Source organism: Temnothorax americanus, unplaced genomic scaffold, assembly GCF_048541705.1.
Source record: "Temnothorax americanus isolate GAGA-0224 unplaced genomic scaffold, ASM4854170v1 Scaffold138, whole genome shotgun sequence".
Classification (NCBI taxonomy): domain Eukaryota; kingdom Metazoa; phylum Arthropoda; class Insecta; order Hymenoptera; family Formicidae; genus Temnothorax; species Temnothorax americanus.
The window spans coordinates 242113-263240 of NW_027509273.1; the positions used below are offsets into that span (position 1 = coordinate 242113).

Genomic DNA, 21128 nt, shown 5'->3' on the forward strand with positions numbered 1-21128 from the left:
TGTTTCTTTTGTAGTTCCTGAGATAAAAAGGTTTAATGAAAATGAGACCGCTTAGCGCCGATTCTATAGATTTTCGCGTAATTTTCTGCCAATAATAAAATTGAGTGTTTTTAAAAAGGCAGAGTGCAAAATAAGATGTGCTCTTTGAAACATCCTTCTATCAATTACCGGGTTCCGAGATGTAAAAGTTTTTAGTAGTTAAAATAAGAATTGGCTCGGCGCCCCGGTTTGTTAGACCTCCCGTCTTAATAGAATAAAGTGCATATTTTAGATTCTATTTCGGATCAGTAAATTTGAAATGCCTCTCTAGCCGACTGTACCTATCATATGTTATTTTTTTTCGCTATCATCTATAGCTATCTCTTATAGTTATAGAAATTAGTGAAAAAATTCACATGTAATAGGTACAGTCAGCTAAAAAGGCATTTAAAATTTGCTGATTAAAATTTGATCCAAAATATGCACTTTACCCTAATTGAAATTGTTTAATTGACAGTATTAAAAATCCAATAGGCAAAGAACAAAATAACATGTTTTTTTTTAATCAACCTTCTATCTTGAGTGGTTGTCAAGATATAAGTATTTAATGATAATAAGAAGCCGCTTAGCACCCAATTCTTCAGGATTTTGCGCACCTTTCCATGTTAATAATCGGAACTGAATAATTGCCCATAATAAAATCGAATAATTTCAACAGAGTAGAGTACGATCTACAAAATGTTTTTTGAAACATCCCTTCTATCATTTACGGTTGCCTAGATATAAGAGTTCAATTAAAATAAAAAATCGTTCGCACAGTGGGGCCAATTAAAATCGATCAATTCTAATAGGGCAGAGTATAAATTAAAATGTTTTTTGAAACAATTTTCTGTCTTGTGTGGCTGCCAAGATATAAGCATTTAAGTAATAAATATGGGAGACCGCTCGGCTTCTAATTTTCGCGCACTTTTCCGTCTCAGTAATCAGAAATGTATAATAGACAATAATACAATCGAGTTGTTCCAATAGGGCAGAGTTCAACCTACGAAATGATTTTTAAAACATTCTCTTAACATTTACGGTTGCCAAGAGTAAATGTAAGGGTTTAATAAAGAAGAAAAATTGCTCGGCGTGCGATTTCTTAGATTTTCTGTCCTTATAATAGGAAATATTTAATTGCCAGTAACAAAATCTCAATTAATCTTAATAGAACAGAGCACTAATTAATAGATACTTTCTGAAACATCCTTCTATCTTATATAGTTGCTGAGATATAAGCATTTAATGATAACACCGGCACACAAAAAAAATAAATGTCGAGTGCGAAGACTGCTACATGGTAGGTTCTATTCCTTGCAATGTATCTAAAGACCTGAAAGCGTCCCACTTCGAGATTGGCTCTTGATTCCATTCTACAGGTTTGGTGAGAGGGTGAAGTTTAAAAAATCCAAAACATTTTTTATATATTTTTTTTATTTTACCATTGATTTTTTTACGATTTTTTTGGGACCTCATACTTGCTGCAAACGACGCAGAAGCAATTCGCGTTATCTATACAATCGTGCAAATTTTTACGGTTACATGATGACGACGCCCGCGGTCCCGCTTTCCCAACCTGACCGGTAAAAATTTGCACGATTGTATAGATAACGCGAATTGCTTCTGCGTCGTTTGCAGCAAGTATGAGGTCCCAAAAAATAGTAAAAAAATCAATGATAAAAAAAAATATATATATAAATGTTTTGGATTTTTCAAACTTCACTCCCTCACCAGGCTTGTAGAATGAAATCAAGAGCCAATCTCGAGGTGGGACTGCTTCCAGGTCTTTAGATACATCGCAAGGAATAGAACCTACCATGTGGCAGTCTTCGCACTTGACATTTATTTTTTTGTGTGTGTGTAATTGAAGAAATGAGAAACTCGGTGCCCGATTCTTTAGGTTTCGTGGGCTTTACCACTTTAATAATCGAAAGAGTTTAATTGTCAATATCGAGTAATTGTAATAGATCAGAGTATAAACAAAGATGAGTTAAACGGAAATACATAATTGTTAGTAATAAAATCGAGATGTTCCAATAGCGCAGAAAATAAATTAAACAATATTTTTTAAATCATCTCTAATATTTGGGGTTTGCCAAGATGTTTATGATAAACAATAGAAAAGACTTCTTGGCGTCAAAGTACATAGTGACCTTGTGCGGCAAGACTCTTGTCAACTGTAGACTAACCTAGATTGTTGATCTTGATCGCCGAGTCCGGGAATGCTGGCGTGCATGGCAACGTCATTATAAACAGAATTTCTGCACTGCATAAAAGTATGAAAATAAAGTCACAAAAAAATGAATACTTCACGCGAGACATTCTATATTTTACATTAAAAATATTATAACAAAATTTTAAATATCCCAGAAAATTCTTAACGAAAGAGAGCTTTATTATAGTGCTTTGAAAACATCTCGACGAGATCTACAACTTTCATCTTAAGGAAAAAATCAATTTCCATTTAAGAAATTAGTCGCCTTTAAAATTTCTTGAAAATAACGAAATCTACGTGACTCACATTGGAATAATGTGTCCCCCTTTAGACCATACAACTTTTGCCTGAAACATTTTTCTGTATATTCCATATTTTTCAAGATTTTTGTCTGCGTCGATTAAAATGACTCACCCTGTATATGTATAAAAGTGTGAATATAAAAAATAAATTTTTTTATGGTATATAAAATTATAATTATCTATATGTACAAACTTAAAAAATATGTTTTTTAAATGATTAAAATGGTTTCTAATGGTTCTGTGGTTTCTAAAACGTTCTGTATAGTTCTGTATTGAAACGATCCTTATATTGATACTTGATGGTTATAAAACATAAGATATGTTTAGGAAACGTGTATGAAACTAACATGTGCTATACCTGGATTGTTTGTTAGAAGGAGAATAAACACGTCTGGCGCGCCTAACTCAGTCCGTCCCGTTCGTAGTGATACCTTGTCCCTTTGAATTGTTCAGCAGTAGTCAGCCAACATATGGCGCAAAGTTCAATGTTCATTCCAGATAAACAGGTTAGTTGATTTGGCAGCAACTTTACTAGTCAGTTAATAAATGTAGCCTTATGAGTGTTTCATACGATACTCACATTTATCATATAGAATGACGATATAAAGATACGAGTAAATAATAAAGATGTGCTCATAACAGAATGTAAAATGTAATATAAAAACTTGAGTGTATCTTTATCTGATAATAAGCCTAAACTTGTCGCTGCAATAAAAGATTTACATACACTAAAGTATGATGTAAGTAGATGTAAGTTTGATAATTAACACAATACAGTATATTTGTTTCATGAATGTAATTCTGAAGCTGTTATTATCGATTACATCGCGTCGTGATAATAAAAGTCTGAAAAATCTGGCAGGTTCAAGGATTAACATTTACACAAAACTCTCAGCCCTTTTTTGGTTGGTCTTAAAATTCGTCGGTAATAGGTCCGTTCGTTAAAATAAAAGAAAATATATTTATTTCATTCTAACTTATTGCACTAGTTCAGAAGTCCAGCGAAAAAAAAACAGGCCTAATGTCTCCAAATTTCTTGAACATAAAAAATGTATCAATTTTTATCATGTATTGTGCTTAACTGAAGAAAAATCGTATAAGACGAAAAGAATCGTTAATATTAATAAATTTTATACATCGCTTAAATAGAGGGTTTTAATGGAAAATATTTAAAATTGGATATATTATTTAATATAAAAATATTTTAAATTAACCCTTTGTAGCTCCTGGTAACAATACTGTTACAAAAACCGGCAAAGTGTCAATCAAAATTCTAAATCATGAATTTATCTGTTGCAAATCAATTTAAAATAGTTGTTATATACCAACGCATCAACATGAGTTACAAAAGGTTAAGTCGATATTTTATAGAAATCATGCAAATTGGTGTGGAATGTTTAAATACAATATATGATTTAAAATTTTAAATAACAAAAATTTTAGATAACACAAAATTATGGATGATAAATAAACTTTGAGCTTATTTTTGGACTTAATAAAAATATATACAAAACACGTCAGGAATTCCATTTAACAAATTTGCTGCAATTAATTTGCTGTAATTTCAGTTTGATAACAGGATTAATTTTAAAAAGGGAAAAATAGAAAAAAGCAGAAAAATTGTATATATAAGAATCATAACTGTAATCATTTTATTCTTTACTCGTTACTAAACAAAAACATTCAAATCAGTTTCATGAAAATAAAAATTGACACAAATAAAATCCACAGATATAAAAATCAATGAAAGTACAAATACGCAAACGTATATATCTATATTTAAGGAAACATATCAAAAGGAATGTGAAATTAACACAAATAAAATAAACGCTCTGTTCACATTTTATTCGCACGGTGTATTCGTGTGTTTTATCACTGTGTCTTATCAGGATCTGAAACATTTATTATTTTATATCTATGTTTTTAATAGCTGTAGCACAACACAATTATATAATATTAATTATTTAATCTAATATAAAATAAAGAAATATGCTAAATTGTAGTTATCTCTCAAAATCTTTTCAAATAAAATTTGATAAACATATACAGTATACATGTTTAAAGACATATATATCTATAATATTTTTTTTAAAAAGCAAGATGCATTACTTTAATCAATCACAACTTACAATTCTGTTGAGTTTCATTTTACAAAAAAGAACCTTTGACAAAAGTTTAAAGAATAAAGTTAGATTAAGATTGTTTTAAATTTTTTAAATTGGAATTACTGCAATAAAAATAGTCATTATTTAAAAAAACTTAAGATAAATCTAACTTGACCTTAACAACGCCATGCAAGCATACACAAATATTACAGTATATTATTGTCTAAAACGCACACAATTATTGTCTAAAATGTTCTTTTGTAAGATAAAACAACAGAATTGTAGCAATCTCTTTAAGAAAATTTAAAAAATTATGTTACTCACTCTTAACAGATTTATATTTTTTAGAAATTTGGTTATGAATCCAACTTCTAATCTGTGGAATAGAACGGCGGCTCAAACATTCGTTTTTCATTTTAATTTCTACCATTTGTTTCCCTGTGGGTATATGTCCCTCTTTCATTATAGGTTTAAATGCGTTAGTGATTACGTCACATTCTTTCTGCGTCCACCTAATACGTTTCGTGGGACCATATGATGATGCTGTAGAATATTGATGTACATAATATTACGAGAAATCACATACATAATAAGAATATAAGAATTAATTATTTTTTTTATACACTTACTACTGCGTTTCCTTTTTTTATTTGTTGCATTACAGATTGTATCTGCGCTAGAACTATTACTATCTACGTCAGAATTATCATTATCGATGCGATTGTCTGCTTCGCACGTCTTATTTATTACAAGATCAGTCTCATGTTCGTTATCTTGTACATCTTCTCCAGTATCGTCAGTTTCTCCTTGTGCTATTTTAAATAATCGCGATATTTGATTGTTTGAGCTACTCAACACGATGTCCGCATTATTCAATTCCTTGGATAAATCCATAATATTCAAGTCACAATCTAGTATAAGAACATTATCGGTACAGACTGACGCAGACTGACTGATTTCAAACTGATTAATTTCTGTCTGATTTGAATCTCCACATAAAATATTTTCTGACAGTGTGTTGTTGGACATAACATTTGCATTTTTGGGCAAAATATATGTGCTAAGGTTAGGATCGGCTATAAAAAAAAGCAGATAAATCGTAACATTTGACATTATTTCATTTAATAATTTAAAGTAAAATAAACAGAAATTATAACTCACCAATGTTCTTATTCAGTCGTACGACTGGTTTATTTAAATTTAAATTTCTTGCTACTTTAGCAAGCATTTCACGATTTCCTGTGTACAAAAAGTTATGTTACAAATGTAATAAAGGTGAAACAAAAGTAATTTCTAAAAGATAAGTATCGAAAAACTTATTGGTAATCATTACTGTTAATATATAAATGAAAAAATCTATGAACCACGCTAAATATACAATTTTCAACATAGTAATGACATACTTACTGTTAGATACAATCAACTTCCTTTTTTTACGTGCATCTCGTAAACAAACAGAGTACTTATTTCGATTTTTGTATAACCCATACATTTTAGAATGAATTATATGGCATTAACGCAGTCGATATGTCCGGGAAATACACAGTAACTATACAGTTCTTTAAGTAATCACATACGTGTTTTTAACTCCTAATTGAGACGGGAAAATTATTCTAATACGAATAATAACACACAACGTAGAAAGCGTCTTACGAATAGGCCACGATTGATACGGAGATCACGGCTGTCAATAAACAATGCAGGATGCGTCCACGCATGTGGCGGCAGCGCACAGCTGAAGAACAAAAAACGCGCGAATTAAGCCCCTTACGCAATGCGAGACAATAGTGACAGTGATAGCGACAAAATTTTCAATCTATCGGAATTCGTGTATCAATGCTGTAGCTTTGTCGACAATTTTGTCGTTATCATTATCGCCTTGCATTATGTATAAGGAGTTTTAGGCGCCGAGAGAATTATTATTTTCATTAAACGCTTAAATATCAGTAACCGAAAAAGATATAAAGATAGTTCAAAAAATACTGTTTAGTTCATACTCTGTGCCATAAATAATACAAGACTATATTACTAGCAATTAATACATTTTAATTAATAAGACGAGAAAACGCGTGGAAGCCTAAGGATTCTGCCGCCAATTTCTCATTTACATTAAACGCTTGTATCTCAGGAATCACAAAAGAGAAAAAGTTGTTTTAAAAAGACTTTTTAGTTTATAATCTATCATATCAGGATTACTTGGTTGTATTACTAACCAATATAACATTTCTGATTATTGACACAAAAAAGCGAACGAGTGTTTAACAAAACGGGAGCTGAGCGATTTCTCATTTTAATGAATCTCGTATATCTCGGAAACCGTAAAAGATAAAAGGATGCTTTAAAAACATTTTTTAGACGGTATTCGACCTTATTAAAATTACACGTTTATTGCAATTATTCAGTTCTGATTATTAAGAAATGCGCGCAAAAACCTAAGGTATTGGGCACTAAGCGATTTCTCATTATAATTAAATGCTTATAAAACTCGGCAATCACACAAGATAGAAAGATGTTTCAGGACTGTATATACTTTACGCTATTAGAATATCTCGATTTTATTACTAACAATTACGTACTTCCGTTTATTTGACGCGATAAAGCGAGCATTGTTAGTAATAAAATCGAGATATTTCAATAGCGCAGAGTATAAAAAGCTAAACAGTCCTTTTTGAATCATATGTATATCTTCGGTATGTTTGCCGAGATATTTACAATAAACTATAGGGAACAGACTTTTTGGCGCCAAGACACATGGCCTTGACCTTGTGAGCGAGATTCTTATCAGCTGTATGTACGCTGAGTCCGGGAATGCCGGCGTGCACGGCACGTCATTGTAAACGTTTCTATGTTTCTGCTACCAGTGATCGATTACGGTTTTCGAAACACGGTAAAAATTACAAAAGTGAACAGATTTACTAGATTTCGACCAATGAAATCATAGATACTCTAGTGAATCTCCTCACTTTTGTAACTTTTATGCTAGGTCTACAATGCGAGTCGTAAAGTCATGAGTCGTAAGAATTGACCAATTACAGTCGATTATTCTCCTCAAATTCGATTGTGATTGGTCAATTCTTACGACTCGCGACTTTACGACCTCGCATTGTAGACCTAGCATTACCTCGTTTCAGGAACCGTAATAAACCCATCGCTGATTTTTAAAGGTTCATTTTAAGTAAAGCGAGAGGCCTGCTTCCAAAGCAGTTTGCATTGCTAAAGCCTGGTCTACATAGGCCGCAGTTCGCAAAACGCAAGCACACACACAGTCTACATGTCAACCTAACCTCTTTGTTAGATTGACAAGTAGACTGTGCGTGTGTCTTGCGTTTTGCGAACTGCGGCCTATGTAGACCGGGCTTAAAGCCTCCTCGCTAATACGAAATGTGCCGTTGATGATATTGTAATCACGTAACTCGTGTAGCGCTAATTACAATGTTTTATATCGTTTTTTAATTATGTCGATATCTGTAATGATTTCTGAGATGCAAATATTTATTGAAAACGAAAAATTGCTTAACGGCTGATTCTTCATGTTACAGCACACTTTAATGCTTTAATAAACAAAAATACATAATTAACAGTCATTAATAAAATCGGATAATTACAATAGGGTAGGTTACGATCTACAAAGTCTTTCTTTAATCATCTTTCTGTCATTAGCGGTTGCCGAGATATAAGTGTTTAATTAAGACGAGAAATCGCTCGATAGTTCCTTAGGTTTTTGTCGCTTTTACGTCTTAATAATCGGAACTGAATAATTGTATGAAGTCGAATAATTACAGTAAGGCGGAGATCGGCTTACTAAACGTTTACAATGACGTGCCGTGCACGCCGACATTCCCGGACTCGGCGATCAAGGTCAGCGCGTGCATACAGCAAAAGTCTTTTCTTTTATGCTTGCCGAGATATTTATGATAAACAATAAAGAAAAGACTTTTTGGCGCAAAGACACATGGCCTTGACCTTGTGCAGCAAGATTCTTATCAGCTGTATGCACGCGCTGACCTTGATCGCCGAGTCCGGGAATGTCGGCGTGCACGGCACGTCATTGTAAACGTTTTGTAAGCCGATCTCCGCCTTACTGTAATTATTCGACTTCATACAATTATTCAGTTCCAATTATTAAGACGTAAAAGCGACAAAAACCTAAGGAACTATCGAGCGATTTCTCGACTTAATTAAACACTTATATCTCGGCAACCGCTAATGACAGAAAGATGATTAAAGAAAGACTTTGTAGATCGTAACCTACCCTATTATTGTAATTATCCGATTTTATTAATGACTGTTAATTATGTATTTTTGTTTATTAAAACATTAAAGTGTGCTGTAACATGAAGAATCAGCCGTTAAGCAATTTTTCATTTTTAATAAATATTTGCATCTCAGAAATCATTACAGATATCGACATAATTAAAAAACAATATAAAACATTGTAATTAGCGCTACACGAGTTACGTGATTACAATATCATTAACGGCACATTTCGTATTAGCGAGGAGGCTTTAAGCCCGGTCTACATAGGCCGCAGTTCGCAAAACGCAAGACACACGCACAGTCTACTTGTCAATCTAACAAAGAGGTTAGGTTGACATGTAGACTGTGTGTGTGCTTGCGTTTTGCGAACTGCGGCCTATGTAGACCGGGCTTTAGCAATGCAAACTGCTTTGGAAGCAGGCCTCTCGCTTTACTTAAAATGAACCTTTAAAAATCAGCGATGGGTTTATTACGGTTCCTGAAACGAGGTAATGCTAGGTCTACAATGCGAGGTCGTAAAGTCGCGAGTCGTAAGAATTGACCAATCACAATCGAATTTGAGGAGAATAATCGACTGTGATTGGTCAGTTCTTACGACTCATGACTTTACGACTCGCATTGTAGACCTAGCATAAAAGTTACAAAAGTGAGGAGATTCACTAGAGTATCTATGATTTCATTGGTCGATATCTAGTAAATCTGTTCACTTTTGTAATTTTTACCGTGTTTCGAAAACCGTAATCGATCACTGGTAGCAGAAACATCGAAACGTTTACAATGACGTGCCGTGCACGCCGGCATTCCCGGACTCAGCGTACATACAGCTGATAAGAATCTCGCTGCGCAAGGTCAAGGCCATGTGTCTTGGCGCCAAAAAGTCTGTTCTCTATAGTTTATCGTAAATATCTCGGCAAGCATACCGAAGATATACATATAATTCAAAAAGGACTGTTTAGCTTTTTATACTCTGCGCTATTGAAATATCTCGATTTTATTACTAACAATGCTCGCTTTATCGCGTCAAATAAACGGAAGTACGTAATTGTTAGTAATAAAATCGAGATATTCTAATAGCGTAAAGTATATACAGTCCTGAAACATCTTTCTATCTTGTGTGATTGCCGAGTTTTATAAGCATTTAATTATAATGAGAAATCGCTTAGTGCCCAATACCTTAGGTTTTTGCGCGCATTTCTTAATAATCAGAACTGAATAATTGCAATAAACGTGTAATTTCAATAAGGTCGAATACCGTCTAAAAAGTGTTTTTAAAGCATCCTTTTATCTTTTACGGTTTCCGAGATATACGAGATTCATTAAAATGAGAAATCGCTCAGCTCCCGTTTTGTTAAACACTCGCTCGCTTTTTTGTGTCAATAATCAGAAATGTTATATTGGTTAGTAATATAACCAAGTAATCCTGATATGATAGATTACAAACTAAAAAGTCTTTTTAAAACAACTTTCTCTCTTTTGTGATTCCTGAGATACAAGCGTTTAATGTAAATGAGAAATTGGCGGCAGAATCCTTAGGCTTCCACGCGTTTTCTCGTCTTATTAATTAAAATGTATTAATTGCTAGTAATATAGTCTTGTATTATTTATGGCACAGAGTATGAACTAAACAGTACTTTTTGAACTATCTTTATATCTTTTTTGGTTACTGATATTTAAGCGTTTAATGAAAATAATAATTCTCTCGGCGCCTAAAACTCCTTATACATAATGCAAGGCGATAATGATAACGACAAAATTGTCGACAAAGCTACAGCATTGATACACGAATTCCGATAGGTTGAAAATTTTGTCGCTATCACTGTCACTATTGTCTCGCAGGCTTAATTCGCGCGTTTTTTGTTCTTCAGCTGTGCGCTGCCGCCACATGCGTGGACGCATCCTGCATAGTTTATTGACAGCCGTGATCTCTGTATCAATCGTGGCCTATTCGTAAGACGCTTTCTACGTTGTGTGTTATTATTCGTATTAGAATAATTTTCCCGTCACAATTAGGAGTTAAAATCACATGTGATTACTTAAAGAACTGTATAGTTACTGTGTATTTCCCGAACATATCGACTGCGTTAATGCCATATAATTCATTCTAAAATGTATGGGTTATACAAAAATCGAAATAAGTACTCTGTTTGTTTACGAGATGCACGTAAAAAAAGGAAGTTGATTGTATCTAACAGTAAGTATGTCATTACTATGTTAAAAATTGTATATTTAGCGTGGTTCATAGATTTTTTCATTTATATATTAACATTAATGATTACCAATAGGTTTTTCGATAGTTATCTTTTAGAAATTACTTTTGTTTCACCTTTATTACATTTGTAACATAACTTTTTGTACACAGGAAATCGTGAAATGCTTGCTAAAGTAGCAAGAAATTTAAATTTAAATATACCAGTCGTACGACTGAATAAGAACATTGGTGAGTTATAATTTCTGTTTATTTTATTTTAAATTACTAAATGAGATAATGTCAAATGTTACGATTTATCTGCTTCTTTTTATAGCCGATCCTAACCTTAGCACATAAATTTTGCCCAAAAATGCAAATGTTATGTCCAACAACACACTGTCAGAAAATATTTTATGTGGAGATTCAAATCAGACAGAAATTAATCAGTTTGAAATCAGTCAGTCTGCGTCAGTCTGTACCGATAATGTTCTTATACTAGATTGTGACTTGAATATTATGGATTTATCCAAGAAATTGAATAATGCGGACATCGTGTTGAGTAGCTCAAACAATCAAATTGTGCAAGAATATGACGTTATTGATAATATTCTGATGCCTGTCAAAAGCTGTAATACTTATAATGATAATGATTTTACAGAAATTGAAGATATTAATTGGAGTAAATCAGTTAATCATAGTCCTGATATGCACACGGCGCAAGAAATAAATAACAATTTAGAGCAAGCCAATGAAGTACTTTCCAACAAAAATTATCCTGACTGTAATAGTTCTGAGTCTTCTATTATTAATAATTGTGACAGTGACGATGCAACAAATGATCCTGACTATTGTCATAATGAAACTTCGGAAAGTTTTGAGGAAGAGAATAATATTCCTGAACAATCGTGTTCAAAAACATCTAATAACAGTACGCGGGATAGCTTACAGACATCATTGAATGTTTCTGGACAAGCAGTTTGTAATAACACTGATTTACGTGGTAAAAGTTCTAAATCTGAAGGTGCCGGAAAGAAAATTTTTTATTATTGTAAAAAATTGCAATCAAAGATAGGTAGGCATCTTGAAACTGTACACAAAAATGAAGAGGAAGTGAAAAAATTTGCTATATTACCAAAAGGTATAAAAAATTTATATAATGAAATATACTAATATAGATATTTATAAAAATAAATATTTTTTAATATATAATACCATCAGATTGTAACTTGAATTTTACAATTTTTCTTAAAAATTGAATAATTGAATAAGACATAATTTTGAATAGCTTAAATTATCAAAATGAACAAGAATATGACACCGTTGGTAACATCATGATCTTATTAAATACTGTAATAATTATAATAATAATGATCTGTATATAACACTGTATAATAATACTATAATATGATAGTTGCTTTTCCTTTACATCAAAACTCAGATAATTCTCACTTGTGACGTCATTCTGTCTCTATTATTCATTAATGATAAAAAAGGATAGAGCGACGTCACAAGTAAGAATTATTTGAGTTTTGATGTAAATGGAAAGCACCTAATGTAGTAACTATAATGATCTAATCTGTTGAGAGTAAAAAAATATTTTATTGTTTGCAAGTTTCTTTCAGAATTTTTTAAAATATATGATATTTATGATATGATATATGATATTGTACATATTCTTTACTTAATTTACTAGAATTTATGTTATACTAATTGTGTTATGAATTTGCATTTCTCGTTTTTAATATAAATCTAATGATTTATAGGTAATAAAGAAAGACAGAAAATTATTGGACTTTTTAGACGAAAGGGTGCTTACTTATACAATACAGATCCCACATATAATAAGGGAAAGCTTATAGTTTGTAGAAGACCAACAGAATCTAAGAAAAGGACTGCACGTGACTTTATATGTTGTGGTGGATGCAAAGGATCTTTTACTAAAAATAATATTCGTCATCATTTTAAAGAATGTACACAGAAAGCTATTGGCAGATCTGTCAAAATACTTGGAAGAAAAGTTGAAGGTCGAATTCACCAGTGTGCAAACTCTATTCTAAGAAATGTTGTATTTCCAGTATTAAAAGAGGACGATATTATTAGATTAATTAGATATGACGAACTATTAATTATTTATGGCAACAAATTATGTGTTAAATATAAGCATCAGCACCAACAAGACATGATCAGAGCCCGCTTAAGATTATTAGGACGATTTTTACAAGCTCTCAAAACGATTAATAAGAAAGTGACTGATTTCTTTAGTATCTATCACCCATCAATATATGATGATTGTATTACAGCTGTAAATCAGGTGGCAGGCCTTAATATAAGCACAAAAGTCTATGCAGTTCCTTCTGTTGCATCAAGACTTGGTACACTTATAAAGCAAATAAGAAATCTGGCTATTGCTGAATGTATAAAGCGAAACACATTTGAAAAAGAACAAGATATAGAAAATTATTTAAAGTTATTACAAGAAGACTTCCATGTTTCAGTTAATAAAACTGTTGAAGAATCTATATTACAAGCTAAGCGTCATCAATTACAAGATTTGCCTTCATTAGAAGACATAAAATTGTTACACAGTTTTCTGCAACTTAACAGACGCAAGGCATTTAATCAGCTCAGTGAAATATTTACATTTAATACTTGGCGGCAGTTAGCGCAATTTACTTTAATATCTGTTCAAGTATTTAATAGGCGAAGAGCTGGAGAAATTGAACGTATAACTGTCGATGACTATAAACACCAAGAAGGTATAAATGAACAGACAAATCCGGATTTATATAAATCCCTGTCACACGAAGCTCGAAGTGTAAGTACTCTTCTAATTAACATTTATGCATATTGTTAATGCTTTAAAATATTATAAAGCTCCAAGATTTGAGTAGTTAGTAATAAAAAAAGATAAAATAAGCACGATCCAATTGTGTATAGTACAACAAGCATTATATATGCTGTTTATATATGCTGTTATTTTATACTTCTGTTTTGAATTTCTATCTAATAATAATTTTTTAGTGAATAAATATTTGTGCAATTAATTAAATGTATAATCTTATATATTTCAGGTAGCTAATAAATATGTAAGATTTGTTATTAGAGGAAAATTGGGAAGATCTGTACCTGTTCTTTTGGATGATGAAATGAAATGTTGTGTAGACTTAATTTTACGTTATCGTAAAGAAGCAAATATACCTCAAGGAAATCCCTATGTCTTTGCCTTACCGGGTTATGACAAGAAACGTTTTAAATATTTGAGAGCATGTGATTTATTACGTACATATTCTCTAGATTGTGGGGCAAAAATGCCTCTTAGATTACGAGGTACAAAACTTCGTAAACATATTGCAACAAAATGTATTACATTAAATTTGTCAGATCCTGATATAACACAATTGGCCAATTATTTGGGTCATGAAAGAAGTATCCATATGCAACATTATCGTCAGTCTATTCCACAATTGGAAATAGTAAAAATATCGCGATTACTTAAAATAGCACAAGGAGAAACTGACGATACTGGAGAAGATGTACCAGATAACGAATATGAGACTGATGTTGTAATGAATAAGACGTGCGAAGCAGACAATCGCATCGATAATGATAATTCTGACGTAGATAGTAATAGTTCTAGCGCAGGTGCAATCTGTAATGCAACAAATAAAAAAAGGAAACGCAGTAGTAAGTGTATAAAAAAAATAATTAATTCCTATATTTCTTATTATATATGTGATTTCTCGTAATATTATGTACATCAATATTCTACAGCATCACCGTATGGTCCCACGAAACGTATTAGGTGGACGCAGGAAGAATGTGATGTAATCACTAACGGATTTAAACATTTAATGAAAGCGGGACGTAAACCCACAGGAAAACAAATGGTAGAAATTAAAATGAAAAACAAATGTTTGAGCCGCCGTTCTATTCCACAGATTAGAAGTTGGATTCATAACGAAATTTCTAAAAAATATAAACCTGTTAAGAGTGAGTAATATACTTTTTTGAATTTTCTTAAAGAGATTGCTACAATTCTGTTGTTTTATCTTACAAAAGAACATTTTAGACAATAATTGTGTGCGTTTTAGACAATAATACTGTAATATTTGTGTATACTTGCGTGGCGTTGTTAAGGTCAAGTTAGATTATCTTAAGTTTCTTTAAATGATGACTATTTTTATTGCAGTAATTCCAATTTTAAAAATTTTAAACAACCTTAATCTAACTTTGAAAGCATCACTCAAAGTGAAGCAGATACAGCCATTAAATACGTATTCTTTAAACTTTTGTCAAAGATTTTTTTTCGTAAAATAAAATTCAGCAGAATTGTAAGTCGTGATTGATTAAAGTAATCCATCTTGCTTTTTAAAATATTATATATATGTCTTCAAACATGTATACTGTATATGTTTATCAACTTTTATCTGAAAAGATTTTGAGAGGTAACTTCAATTTAGCTTCAATATTTCTTTATTTTATATCAGATTAAATAATTAGTCTTGTATAATTGTGTTGTCCTACCGCTATTAAAAACATATAGATATAAAGTAATAAATGTTTCAGATCCTGATAGCACTGATGAAACACACGAATACACCGTATGAAATAAAATGTGAACAGAGCGTTTATTTTATTTGTGTTAATTTCACATTCCTATTGATATATTTCTTTAAATATAGATATATACGTTGCGTATTTGTACTTCTATTGATTTTTATATCTGTGGATTTTATTTGTGTCAATTTTTATTTTTATGAAATTGATATTTGAATGTTTTTATTTAATAATATAGATATATACGTTGCGTATTTGTACTTCTATTGATTTTTATATCTGTGGATTTTATTTGTGTCAATTTTTATTTTTATGAAATTGATTTGAATGTTTTTGTTTAATAATGAGTAAAGAATAAAAAGATTACAGTTATGATTCTTATATATTCTTTTATACAAGTTTTTTGCTTTTTACCTTTTTTCTTTTTTAAAGTTAATCCTGTTATCAAATTTAAATTACACTGGTAATTACAGCAAATTTGTCAAATGGAATTTCTGACGTATTCCTTATATTTTTTTATATAAAATATATTCCAAAAATATACTCAAAATTTTTCCACTATCCATAATTTTTTATTATCTAAAACTTCTGTTATTTAAAATTTCATATATTGTATTTAAACATTTCACTCCAATTTGCATGACTCCTTGAAAATATCGACTTAATTTCAAATATTTTTATATTAAAATACATTCAATTTTAAATATTTTCCATAAAAATCCTTTATTTAAGCGATATATTATCTATAAAAATTCATTACTATTAAAGATTTTTGTCGTCTCATATGATTTTTCTTCAGTCAAGTACAAAACATGATAAAAATTGATACATTTTTTATGTTAAAGAAATTTGGAGGCATTAGGCCTATTTGTTTTTGCTGGACTTCTGAACTAGTGCAATAAGTTAGAATGAAATAAATATTTTTTTTTTTATTTTAAAGAACGGACCTATTACCGACGAATTTTAAGACCAACCAAAAAAGGGCTGAGAGTTTTATCTAAATGTTAATCCTTGTACCTGCCAGATTTTTCAGACTTTTATTATCACGACGCGATATAATCGATAATAACAGCTTCAGAATTACATTCATGAAACAAATATACTGTATTGTGTTAATTATCAAACTTACATCTACTTACATCATACTTTAGTGTATGTAAATCTTTTATTGCAGCGACAAGTTTAGGCTTATTATCAGATAAAGATACACTCAAGTTTTTATATTACATTTTACATTCTGTTATGAGCACATCTTTATTATTTACTCGTATCTTTATATCGTCATTCTATATGATAAATGTGAGTATCGTATGAAACACTCATAAGGCTACATTTATTAACTGACTAGTAAAGTTGCTGCCAAATCAACTAACCTGTTTATCTGGAATGAACATTGAACTTTGCGCCATATGTTGGCTGACTACTGCTGAACAATTCAAAGGGACAAGGTATCACTACGAACTGAACAGAGTGAGTTAGGCGCGCCAGACGTACTTCTTCTCCTTCTAACTGACAATCAAGGTATAGCATATGTTACTTTCACACACGTTTCTTAAACATATGTAATGTTTTACAACAATCAAGTATCAATAAGGAACGTTTCAATACAGAACTATACAGAACCATTTTAATCGTTTAAAAAACGTATTTTTTAAGTTTATACATAAATATAATTATAATTCTATATAAACATGAAAAAGATTTATTTTTCATATTCACACTTTTATACATATACAGGATGAGTCATTTTAATCGATGCAGGCAAATATCTCGAAAAATATGAATATACGGAAAAATTTCAGACAAAAGTTGTATGGTCTAAAGGGAGACACATGATTCCAATGTGAGTCATGTCGTAAATTTCGTCATTTTCAGGAAATTTTGAAGGCGACTAATTTCTTAAATGGAAGTTTATTTTTTCCTTAATATGAAAGTTGTAGGTCTCGTTGAGTTTTTAAAGCACTATAATAAAGCTTTCTTTTGTCAAGAATTTCCTGAGATACTTAAAATTTTGTTATAATATTTTTAATGTAAAATATAAAATATCTCGTAAAATATTCATTTTTCTGTGACTTTATCTTCATACTTATATACATAAAAGTATGAAATATTTTTTCGTATCTTCCATATTTTTCAAGATATTTGCCTGCGTCGATTAAAATAATTCGTCCTGTATATAAGGTGTCCCATACAGGGTGTACGTATGTACACACATACAGAGAAAAGGTTTCTTTAGATTTATGTTTCTTTAATGTATGCCTGCTTGATTTATGTTTCTTTGATTACTAATCGTTCTTAACTTTAATTCGATTTATTAAATAAAATCTTCATCAGGCAGAACTTTAGGCGTTCTCATTATTAACATTAGACATATTATATTGTTTTAAATATACAAATCTTATATTAATATTAAATTTAATATTAGTATTAATATTTATATTATTATAATATTATTTAATAGTAATTAGTTGATGTTAATCAATATTATCAATATTTATTGTATATCAAAATTTTGTTTTTGCATTGTTTTTAATATTTGTTAGTTAATATATTAAAACATTTTTGAACACTTTAAATATGTGTTATAGACAAGTACAGGTAAGAAAGGGCGTCAAAGTCAAAAGATTGGGTCATTTGTCCAATTCAATCATCAATTTCGTACTTTATGCTACTGGAATTACTCGATTTTAGAACTATCAATAACACATTTCTAAATATTAAGATGAAACCGCTCGCAGAAATGGAACAAGTCAAGCATCGAGTAATTTTTCATTTTCATTGAACGCTTTTATCTCGACAATTACTAAAGTTATAAAAATGATTTAAAAAACACTGTTTAGTCCCTAATGTGTTTTCTAATTACTCGGTTTTATTATACCGGCAATACGTCTCTTGTAAGTCCCAGAGCGCAAAAGACGAACAAAACTGCTTTTTGTATAATACATATATGTGTATTATTTGCGATTGCTGAGATATAAGAGTTTAATGAAAATTAGAAAATGCTTGCGCCTAACATATTTTGCTTACGGACGCTATCACATCTTAATAACTGAAAATTTATTATTGTCAGTAATAAAATCGAGTAATTCCACCAATACAAGATAAGAACAATAATATTTTTTGTGAAATTTATAGATTTTTAGTTGTTTTATAATTTTTTCTATAATTTATATGTTTTCACATTAAAATAAGCCATTCACGACGGCTCAAGCCGTATTTTTTTAGTATAATACGTCTCAGACAACATACATGTTCAAAAGCGGGACATCTTTTAGACGTCTTATGAAAAAGATGACTAAAAGACGTCTAAAAGATGTCTTATATCCCTTATTTAAGACATTGTACTGTCTGGGATATATTGTTCCGAACTTATTAATAAACTGTGCGCCTAACATATTACACTACAAATACAGTTTTCCATTAGAGTAAAAAAAATCCTAACCTTTCCCTTAATTACATTGATTCGATTTAAATAACTATAAAGAATTTATTACAAAAAATACTATCTCAGCCAGGGTTCGAAACTGGAATCTCTCTCATTTCGTGAAGGCTGTCGTCATGTCGTAATATTTATCACAATAACCGGTTAACAATATTTTGAACGTTTTTCTCAAACGACGTAAAATAAATAATAAGAATATGACTATTATGATATACAATTAATCAACATTAAACTAAACCATTTACGGTCCGAGCTTGGATTTTAGTAGTTTAATAATATTTTTTGTGTACAACACATATATTTTTTCAAATTTATTACTCCAACGGAAACTGTGTTTTTAATTTGATATGTTAGTCAGTGTGCAGTTCATTAATAAATTAGGAGAAATATATGTGTTGTACATCAAAAATATTATTTGACTACTAAGATCCAAGCTCGGACCGTAAATGGCTTATTTTAATGTTAATTGATTGTATATTATAACGTATTCTTGTTATTTATATGTTTTTAGTTGTATGAAATTGAAAGACTTGGAAACTGCCCAACTATTGACATCGTGTCTGTCAAATGGCAGTTTTGAGGTTGCAAAATTTTATTCTGGATTTTTATTATCTTCTTACTTATTATTATTTAGCAACATATTGTAGCATTATTAATCTTGTAACTTTATTCTCAAACCGGTAAAATCGTAAAATATGTACCGGTTTTATGTTTTAAACATAAAACTATACGATCTGAAAAATGCCTTTCTATAAACATATTTGTTTACTAAAAAATTTATTTCAAGACGTAAAAGAAATTGACTTAATATTTCTAAATTATACCCTCGCAAGGCCTAGATAATGCTTCTCATTACTTACATAAAATAAATCTAACAGAAATATTTCTAAAAAATAATATAATTTAACGAATTGTTTGAAAAATGTATTAGTTTTTAAAAATGCCGTTTAATATATCAAAGCTTATATCTCGGAAAATAGATTACATTTTTAAAATTTTCCAATTATTTCAGCTTCCATAAGAGGTGAACTCAACATCTATACAATAAAATTAATAAATTTTTTTGGGTACTGAAAACTGCCCTTTCATATACATATATATATATATATATATATATATATATATATATATAACTATTTATTTGATATTATCAGAAAGTTTTTTTTTCCAAAAAGTAAAAAGTCGATTTTCATTAAGTTCGAGGGGCCAGATTTTTGAATTTATTTTCAAGATCACGGAGATTAGAGAACAGAACGGGAATTCTCTAACTTTTTAACGATAATTGTTGTTACCGTTTAGAATATATTCTTTTCAACGCTGAGTCGTAATTGGTTGAAATCAGTTGAATGTCACGTTAGCGATACAAAAATTGTCGCTAAAAAAGTTAGAGAATTCCCGTACTGGAGAATGATAGGCAAATGTTTTTGAGATGTGCTTTTAGACGTAAAACGATGTAAAGTCTTCTCCGTGTTTGTGAATATGACAGTTCAAAACACAATTAATTTTATTAGTAAAATCTGTAAACTAAAAATAAAAAAATGGGAAAGTGTTGCAATGTTCCTAGCTGCATACTTAAGCGGTAGAATAACAGAAAGAGAAAAAGTTTTAGATGTTAGACAACTTGGGCTTTGTTTAAAGTTGGGAAGTTATGTATTGAACCTTGTATAAAGCTTTTTTTATTATTTTAATTCTATCTCGCATACTTCTTTATTAAGAATCACAGTTCATTACACAAATGGAGTAAAGTAGTTAGCACAGAGCTTTTGACAGATATTTTATATGTAAATTAAATTTTAATGAGGAAGATATTTTAAAAAAAGATAAATTAATTACGGTAAATATTTCCCTTTACACAGTCAGCCCCAAATGACTTTTGCCTGACTTTGATGTTGACCTTAACCTTGAAGGAGTTTGAAATTATTGACCTTTCCCGTCGCTCATTGTTCAATAAAAAGTTATTAACAAAACAAGGTTCAATGATCACCTTCAATGACTAACTGTTATCTGCTTGAACAAAGCGCATGTATTATATATCCATAAATTG

The 21128-nt window shown here is 30.6% G+C and overlaps 2 protein-coding genes across 2 annotated transcripts; one reads left to right on the plus strand and one right to left on the minus strand.

Moving 5' to 3' along the window:
• Nucleotides 1-4227: 4227 nt before the first annotated feature.
• On the minus strand, nucleotides 4228-6316 carry LOC143894367 (uncharacterized). Its single transcript, XM_077400561.1, has 5 exons — nucleotides 6048-6316; nucleotides 5802-5879; nucleotides 5270-5716; nucleotides 4965-5183; nucleotides 4228-4427 (listed from the first exon to the last, which is right to left on the minus strand). Exons 1-5 carry the CDS (start codon nucleotides 6130-6132, stop codon nucleotides 4408-4410), a joined length of 849 nt encoding a protein of 282 aa, XP_077256687.1. The 5' UTR covers nucleotides 6133-6316; the 3' UTR covers nucleotides 4228-4407.
• Nucleotides 6317-11337: 5021 nt separating this feature from the next.
• LOC143894360 (uncharacterized) lies at nucleotides 11338-15804 on the plus strand. Its single transcript, XM_077400552.1, has 5 exons — nucleotides 11338-12223; nucleotides 12849-13900; nucleotides 14157-14769; nucleotides 14857-15075; nucleotides 15652-15804. Exons 1-5 carry the CDS (start codon nucleotides 11467-11469, stop codon nucleotides 15690-15692), a joined length of 2682 nt encoding a protein of 893 aa, XP_077256678.1. The 5' UTR covers nucleotides 11338-11466; the 3' UTR covers nucleotides 15693-15804.
• The last annotated feature ends 5324 nt before the right edge of the window (nucleotides 15805-21128 follow it).